Source organism: Colobus angolensis, unplaced genomic scaffold (assembly GCF_000951035.1).
Source record: "Colobus angolensis palliatus isolate OR3802 unplaced genomic scaffold, Cang.pa_1.0 Scaffold212, whole genome shotgun sequence".
In the NCBI taxonomy this organism is placed as follows: Eukaryota; Metazoa; Chordata; class Mammalia; order Primates; family Cercopithecidae; genus Colobus; species Colobus angolensis.
The window spans coordinates 4,781,786-4,791,011 of NW_012115289.1; the positions used below are offsets into that span (position 1 = coordinate 4,781,786).

Below are 9,226 nucleotides of genomic sequence, written 5' to 3' on the forward strand. Positions count from 1 at the left end.
AGGTGGATAAAACAGCAATGGGAAACCTTTGGAAGGTGCTGGTGATGCCTTGTATTTAGGGATTCAAGCTTTCAGCATCAGAAAGATCAGTTAACAAGCTGGCAGGGTCCCAGCCATTGCAGTAGAGCTCAGGTTAGACTTCTAGGCACTGGGAGGGGGACTGACTTGAATAGGCAAGGTGCTGTCCTCGTGGTTACTAGAAAAGGAGCTTGCAATAGAGGACCAAGGCCCATTTATCATGCAGTCTGAGCTTATACGTATAATACCAGTGAGTGGCCCTAGAAATGGGGAGGGGGAGATGGAGAGATTCTAAGGTCAGTCTGCATCTAAAGGGGAAAGGTCCTCCCATAAACCTGGGAATCTGTACCTCAAGACCTTCAGTCCTCTGCTGAGGCATCTAAGATGGAGTTGTGGTTCTTAACCACTTCAAGTCAAATAAAATATGTGTTTAGCCAAACCAGAGAAGGGGAAAAAAAATCTAGAGAAAGTTTGTTGGACCGTGTTATGTGAGCTTCTGTTATATAATGATGTGGTTGCTCTTGTATTTCAGGGCTGGCTTGAAGGCTGTGTGAGTCTACTCAGAAATGGCGCCAAGCACAATATCCCAGATAAAAATGGCCGCCTGCCACTGCATGCTGCCACTGCTGAGCCCGATGTGAGGTAAGTGGCCAGGTTTACATGATGCTCAAGTTGGGAGCGACTCAACTTCTATGAGAAGGTCATCTAATCCATCCCTCTGTGGCTGATAAAAAGAAAAAGAAAACCATCTTTTTTTTTTTTTAAGTTGCAGCAGATAGGACCACAACAAAATATTCTAGAATAATCTCAAACTGTCTCTTCCTACTTCAGTAAAAGTTTTATCTCCTAATCTTTAAGAAGATATGCTGTTTGTCATCATCAGAATTCATATATTCATTCATTCCATTAATCAGTAAGTCAATTATGCATTCAACAACTATTTTTTGAGCACATATTATGGACCAAAGACTGTTCTAGTCCTTTGAAGTTCCACAGTAAATAAAACAGAGTCTCTGATGTCACAGAGCTTATATTCTAGTGAGGCTCTTGAGCATACCAGTTAACAAATAAATAAGATCATTAATAATGACGAGGGCTATGAAGAAAATTAATAGGGCAAAAGAGCAGTGACTGGGCAGAAAGGTTAATGTCTAAACCCAGGGCAATGCCAGCCTTTAGGAGCTGGGAGGAGGCAGAGGAGCCAGCAGCAGGGAGACCAGGGGGTTAGAAGGAAACCAGAAGTGTGTGCACCTAAAAGCCCTGTGAAAAAACACACTCGAGTAAATTGGATGATCAAGAAGGCCACCTTTTTGTAAGATAACTGAGCAACGAAGGAAAAAGTTTTGTCCATACCAAGGGTAGCTTCTGCATTCCTCTGTGTCTACATGGCCTCAGTTCCCATTCTTTAGAAAGCCCCTCAGAGCAGCTGCTAACAGAATTTCTACTATGGAATCAGTAATATGGTGGACATTTTCTGCTCTGCAAGAACATGCCTCTGACAGGAATTGAGCATTTCCAAGCCTAGGTCATAGGCCAGCAGCACAAGGAGTGTATTCTATATGCTTCACCCTCTCAATTCTGTGTCCAGAACTAAAACCTGAAGCTCTGTCTGGGTTGAGAAGCCCAAGGCCATAATCTTCCAGGCTGAGGAATAACAAGATTTCTTTACTTCAATCTCTTTTACAGTAAAATAAAAGGTCTTGGGAAATTCCAGGACTATTCCCAAGACTTGACTCTTATTATATTGGACTATGTCCAGAAATAACAGAAAACTAGGATTTACCCAAAGCCCAACAAAACAAGGATGTTTAGAGAAGAAACAGCAAACCCAGACAGTTAACAATCAATAGACATCAAGAGGGTATGACTCCCTCTTGATGAATTAGGAAAAACAAAAAAAAAGAATGACCCCATAAAAATACTTAGTCACAAAATCATACTGTTTTCCCAAGAGTGGTATTTAGAAAATAAGTTTAAAATGTACCTTTTCTGTTTCTTCTGTCTTAATTTACTCCACATAATTGCTTTTACTTGCCTCACTCAGAGTGGTCATTTCAAAACCTATTAGCTAATTCTGGAAGATTTAAAAAGCCCATTTAAGTTATGGTAATCATAGCTGTTATAACACATAAAATCCAAAGCTTCAGTGTTTTAACACAGTAAAAATTATTTCTGGCTGGGTGCCATGGCTTACGCCTGTAATCCCAGCACTTTGGGAGGCCGAGGCAGGTGGATCACCTGAGATGAGGAGTTTGAGACCAGCCTGGCCAGCATGGCAAAACCCCATCTGTACTAAAACTACAAAAATTAGCCAGATGTGGCGGTGAGTGCCTGTAATCCCAGCTACTCGGGAGGCTGAAGCAGGATAATCGCTTGAACCCAGGAGGCAGATGTTGCAGTGAGCTGGGTTCACACCACTGCACTCCCGGCTGGGCGACAAAGCGAGTCTTCGTCTCAAAGAAGAAAAAAAAAAAAATTTTATCAGACATGTAACCATCCAATGTAGGGGGGTGGTGGGTGGCTCGCTGCCACATGGTGATTCAGGGACTCAAGCTTCTTCCATTCTATAGCACCTTCATCCCCTAAGAGCACAGAATGTCCTTCATTCAGCCTGCAGACGGGGAAAGAGGAGCACAGTAGTCCCCCCTCACCCTGGAGGGGATACGTTCCAAGACCCACATGGATGTCTGAAACCTCAGACAGTGCCAAAGTCTATATATGCTATGTTTTTTCCTATACATACATACCTATAAAATTTAACGTATAAATTAGGCACAGTAAGAGATTAACAACAATAACAATAAAATAGAACAATTATAACAATATGCCAGTATCACCACTCTTGCACTTTGGGGCCACTGGTGAGTAAAATAAGAGTAGCGTGAACACAGTGCTGCGATACAGCGACAGGCGATCCGTTAACCGAGGTGGCTCCTAAGTGACTAATGAGAGCAGAGTGTAGTTAGCGGCAGATTTCATCATTCTATTCAGAATGCCGCACAATTTAAAATATGAATTGTTTATTTCTGGAATTTTTCATTGAATGTTTTTGAACCACAGTGAACTGTGGGTAACTGAAATAATGGAAAGCGAAACCGCAGATTAAGCAGGGACTACCCTATAAAGAAGCCACACTCAGTTCTTTAAAACCTCAGCCTGCAAATGACACAATTCACTTCTGCTCATATTCCATGAATAAGGACTAGTCATTCGACCACATCTGGTTGTAAGGTGCTCTGGGGAATATAGTTTCTAGCCAGGAATCCACCTCCCAACAATGCCTCCAATCCAGGAAAGGGGGACAAGGATTTTGGTGAAAAGCTCGCTGTCTCTGCTCTTAACCCATTGCACCTGAGGGATAAACTAAGCCTTGTCAGTCAAAATTACATTCAGTGTCACTTGGATCAGTTGATTAGGTTCATCCTCTGAAATCACTGCAATAATAAATTGAAAATCAACCCAAGTGTACTTCCTCTTTGTGGACTTGTATTTCTATTTCTTATTATGCTTTCCAGTACTCCTCTACTCTTGAGGATCTACGTTAAGTTGCCATAACTAGGAGAGCAGACAGTCGTGGCTTCTCCTCTCTTGAAACTGTACTTAATGGCCCAGCCACCATCCTTGGATGGGTTGAAATAAGAAAAATAAACATCCTTCTGTGTGCAGATGAGTAGTTAGTTATATTGTCCTAAAAAGCCCTTCACTGATTCTGAAAGATAAAATTCTGCTTTAGTTATGGCAATGCTAGCTGCTTTAACTTATAATCCCCCAAAGTTAAGATTGACTATTCCAAAACCAAAATTGTTATTTCTAGTAAATGCTCTCCAAAGATGAATTGGGTTAAGTCCTAACAACCCATACAGCAAATCAAATACAGTTACACGCTGCATAATGACATTTTAGTTAGTGGCAGACTGCATGTGTGATGACGGTCCATAAGATAATTATATCATATTTTTACTGTACCTCTTCTATGTTTACATATGTAAATACTTATACTGTGTTGCAATTGCCTACAGTGTTTAGTACAGTCACATGCTGTGCATATTTGTGGCCTAGAAGCAATAGGCTCTACCATATAGCATAGGTGTGTAGTACGCTCTACCATCTAGGTTTGTGTGATACACTCTAAGATGTTCACACAATGATAAAATCACCTAACGACACATTTCTCAGAAAGTATTCCCATCATTAAATGATGCATGACTGTGGTTTGGTTACCTACAGAATATTTGGAAACTAGTTTGCCCTAAAGGATTCCCTATGGAATTACATTGTTAAAATTACATATTTTATAGTTGTTTGAGAAATTTTAGGTCCACAGCAGAGTTTGATACAACTGCATTAAATGTTTAAAGTAGAAACCAACCAACCCATGCCGTGTTGTAGAGAAGCTGGGCTTCAGTCACTCATCTGTTTGTGTCAGCATGAACTCAGAACTGTTTTTTTGAGGAAAAAAAAACAAAAACAAAAAAAAACTTGACTTGGCTCATGGGTAGTTACTAATCCCACAACCAGACTGAGGAAGGCAGCAATCTTTTACTAGGTCACACAAGGCTTTTTGCTCAATTTTCTTAAGTAGACATAACCTTGGCTAACCACTAAAACATATAGGTTTGCATTTAATGTACAACATGATGATGATGATGATGATGTTGGTTATTTACCATGTTCAGAGCAAAATTCGAAGTGCTTTTGGGGTATTAGCTAATCTAATCCTTACCACACCTCTATAGGTAATATTTCTATCCCCATTTTACAGAATTGAGGTACAGAAAAAATAATGAATTACCCACTGCATATGTAAAGGTAATCTGCCCAGTGGGTCTGCTGTGTTTCTGAGACCTACTATTGTGGACCTTGTAAAATTTATTTTAATGGCCATATTTTGACATTAAGCCCTTGGCCTCCATTGAGAAACGTTATAAGAAACAGTCTTACAAAACTTACTGGCTCATCATTCATTAGCACCCCGAAAACTTCTGTATGAGAAACCACAAGAAATATTTCTACTAAAGAAGGAATTGATGCGCTGCTTCTGATAAATCATTTTTTATTTTTACTATACAGACGCTGTGACTTCAGAGCATGTTTCTTTCTTTATATATTTAGAAAATTCAAAACTCAGTTTGTGTTCCACCTCTGGCATGTATGTAGGACTATAGAGCATGTCTTTTTTTTTTTTTTTCCTGCCCTTGTTTTCTCTTCGTCTTGTTTCTTCACTCATTATCTTATTTTACTATATCTGAAAACAATCTAAAATCCTTGAAGGGGCCAGGCATGGTGGCTCACACCTGTAATCCCAGTGCTTTGGGGGACGGAGGGAGGAGGATAACTAGAGGCCAGGAGTTCAAGACCAGCTTAGGCAACATAGTGAGTCTTCATTTCTAAAAATGATTTTTTTTTTAAATTAGCCAGGCATAGTGGTGTGCTCCTGTAGTTCTAACTATTCAGGAGGCTGAGACTGGAATATTGCTTGAGCCCAGGAGTTCGAGGCTGCGGTGCACTTTGATCGTGCCATTGTAATCCAACCTGGGCAACAGCACAAGACAGGAAGGAAGGAAGGAAGGAAGGAAGGAAGGAAGGAAGGAAGGAAGGAAGGAAGGAAGGAAGGAAGGAAGGAAGGAAGGAAGGAAGGAAGGAAGGAAGGGAGGGAGGGAGGGAAAAGAAAAGAAAAGAAATCGCTGAACGGTGGCCAGGAGTGCCAGCTCATGAGTATGAGTCAGACTGACTGAGTTTAAATCTGGCTCCAGCTCTTATTCTCTTGGGCAAGTTAACATGTCAAGGCTCAGCTTCCCCTTGACATAAGTACTATTTTTTTTCTTTCTTTCTTTCTTTTTCTTTTTTTTGAGACAGAGTTTCACTCTTGTTGCCCAGGTTGGAGTGTAAAGGCGTGATCTTGGCTCCACAACCTCCGGCTCCTGGGTTCAAGCAATTCTCCTGCCTCAACCTCCCGAGTAGCTGGGATTACAGACACGCACCACCATGCCAGGCTAATTTTGTATTTTTAGTAGAGATGGGGTTTCTCCATGTTGGTCAGACTCGTCTCGAATTCTCAAACTGAGGTGATCCATCCACCTCAGCCTCCCAAAGTGCTGGGATTACAAGCGTGAGCCACTACACCTAGTGAAGTAAGTACTATTTAATATATTATTCCTGCTCACTTCACAGGGAAGTAGGCAGAAGTAAATGAGAAAATGTATGGAAACACTGAACTCAGTACCTAGTACTTTGTCCATGTTCAGAAAGTGTTGGTGATGATGATGGGGTGATGATATTAATGATAATGTTGATGGTCATCCATGATGATGATGGTGGAAGACAGAAAGAAACACCACAAACATCGTAAGAAGCTAAGGAATGAAACACTACTACTGCCACCCCACTGGTGCTCATCCTGGCCTTCTTCACCTCAGCACACTCAGGTCTACAAAAATGTGTGCACAGACCCAGGCCCATGTAAATGCAGTCCTGCATCCTACTGCCGGGCACACACATTTACTGCAAAGGTTGTTGGGGTATGTTGTACGTGTGGATCTATGCACACCTTTGTAAGTCAGCATATGTCTGCATTTTCCCCTAATCATAAACAGTATGTACAGGCCACATGGTGCCCTTGTGCCCACGTTTTTATACTGATTTTAAATCTGCTAACACTTAGATTTCCAAACAGCAAGCTCCTTCTACTGGGTGCTCACTGGAGGTTATTCAGAGAGAAGCCTCAAACCAAAGCTGCTTATAAACAAGCCAAGGGATGCTTCAATTAGTCCTTTGCCTCCAGAGGGATTTTAGTGCTTACATGGAAACAACTCCTGAACAAACCCATCAGTTTGAATCTGCATCCTTAGCTAAACACCCGCTCAGTAGGGATTGAGGCTGATGCAGGGTTAAGTGGTTTATAATTATGAACATGAAGGCACATTGGGTTTACAAAAGCAAAGACGCACAGGTTTCCTCTCATGATTCCCCTTCCTGCTTTGAACCTCTGCTGCTCAGCAGGTCCAAGTTTTCTCCCTTTCAGCTCCCCAAGGCTTTTCTTGCTTCCTTGGCTGGGACATTCAGAGGGCGCTGGTATGAAAGAGGGGGCATGATCATTAAAACAAAGCTCCAAAGAGAACAGAGTTGTGTTTGTACAACGCTGCACATGCTAGTGTTGGAAGGCAAGCAGCAATTTTCTCTGAAAGCAGCCACGGGGCTCTCTGAAGGTCTTTTTATGGTCTCCATGGCAACTGGCAGACTTTTTTTTCCTCACTGTCAGAGTGCCAGCCACTCTGCCTCTTTTCATCATTCTTGACTGCAGCCCAAGGGAGGAAGAAAATCATTTCCTTGGGGTCCTGTTCTCTCGTTACCAGGTATTGTGTTCTGACCTGCGGTGGATGTCTCACTGCAGCACGCTCTCATACAGCAGCTCCAGGGACAGGAAGGGAAGATGGCTGGTTGTGGGACCATTTTTTCCCACCTGTCACTGGGCTGGCCAGCTCCAGGGCTGGGAGTATCCAGAGGGGCCAGCGAAACTGGAAAGCTCACAGGGATGAGTTGTCCCCAGGATGCTTCTAGCTGATCCTTCTCTGAGACCCACCATTCACCTAATGGTAATCAGTGGAGACCTAGAAAATAGAAGGTAGGAGCTATTAAAAATTAATCATTATATAGAATTTTTTTTTTGAGATGGAGTGTCAAGCGCTGTTGCCCAGGCTAGTGTGCAGTGGCATGATCTCAGCTCTCTGCAACCTCTGCCTCCCAGAATGTAGCAATTCTCTGACCTCAGCCTCTCTAGTAGCTGGAATTACAGGTGCCCACCATCATGCCTGGCTAATTTTTCTATTTCTATTACAGACGGGGTTTCACCATGTTAGCCAGGCTGGTCTCAAACTCCTGACCTCAGTTGATCCGCCCACCTTGGCCTCCCAAAGTGCTGGGATTACAGGCAGGCATGAGCCACCGCACCTGGCCATATAAAATTTTATTATGGCATGTAAGGGCTATTCCAAGGGCTTCATGTGCATGGACTCAAAGTCACGACAGATCTTGAAGTAGGTATTATTCTCTGCATTTTATGGATAAGAAAAGGTAGGCTCTGGGAGCTAGCCCAAAGTCACTGGCTGGTTGCCATGGAGCAGGGATTCTAATAGTGGCAGTCTGGCCCCAGCCTCAGTGCTCTTATGACTCACACACCGCCTGTCTGGGACTGCTCTTGCTAGGGTCCAAGCCTGCTGTCCTGGCACTTGAGATGAGATGGGTCTTACATCACTGCCTCAGAGATCCGAGGACAGGAGGGAGTCTGAACTGGGCTGATGGGATGTGGAAGGACTCCTGGGCCATGGTAACACAAAACAAGAGCTCAGGGGAAGCACAACAGAGGGCTGAAAATCATCTGGGAATTGAGATAGATGCTGGACAGGTATGTCGCAGGTGACCTCCATACCACGGAACAGCAAGGAAGCCCCAGGTTGGCAATGGGACACCTGGTTTCTGGTTCAGGCTGGATCACCGAGCCACTATATGGTGGTCTTGGCAAGCCAGGAAGGGCCTCAGGTTCTTTATTCTCAAAACATGTGAGAGAGAGCCAGAGCCAGAGCCAGAATGAGGGCAAGAATGCAGGAGAGGGCCTTGATCTGTCTATTTATGTCCAGCTTTGACGATCAATGGGTCTCAGAGACTTCACAGTCAAATGGAGTTGGGCCACATAGATCGTCACGTATCAGTCAGAGCCATGACAGAGAAGACATGGGAATTAAAGGGTGGCAACTGGAGAAAGTCTAGGGAAAGACTAAACTTGGCCAACAAGGCTGGATAGGGTGATTCGCACCTCTAATCCCAGCACTTCGGGAAACTGAGGATCATTTGAGTTCAGGAGTTCAAGACCAGCCTAGGCAACATGGTGAAACCCCCTCTCTACTAAAAACACAAAAAAATTAGTTGGGCTTGATAGTGCACACCTGTAATGCAAACTACTCTGAAGGCCGAGGCAGGAGGATGGATCGCTTCAGCCCAGGAAGTCCAGGTTGCAGTGACCTGTGATTGTGCCATTGCACTCCAGCCTGGGTGACAGAGTGAGACCCTGTCTCAAAAAAAAAAAAAAAAAATGACCAAAAATTGACCAACAAGAGATGATGGATGATGCTCTAACCCCCTCTCCCACCCCCACTTTCCCCAAAAGAGCAGGAAAATGTTATCACTCTCTAGACCTAAAGGGGCAAGGAAGGGG

At 43.3% G+C, this 9,226-nt stretch overlaps 1 protein-coding gene across 1 annotated transcript in view; it reads left to right on the forward strand.

The window, feature by feature from the left end:
• Positions 1–9,226, forward strand: part of ANKRD55 (ankyrin repeat domain 55) — a 132,126-nt gene that overhangs the window by 55,812 nt on the left and 67,088 nt on the right. Inside the window, exon 5 of the mRNA XM_011942923.1 lies at positions 551–660. Coding sequence (XP_011798313.1) covers positions 551–660 — 110 coding nt within the window. The remainder of the gene's footprint in view (positions 1–550; positions 661–9,226) is intronic.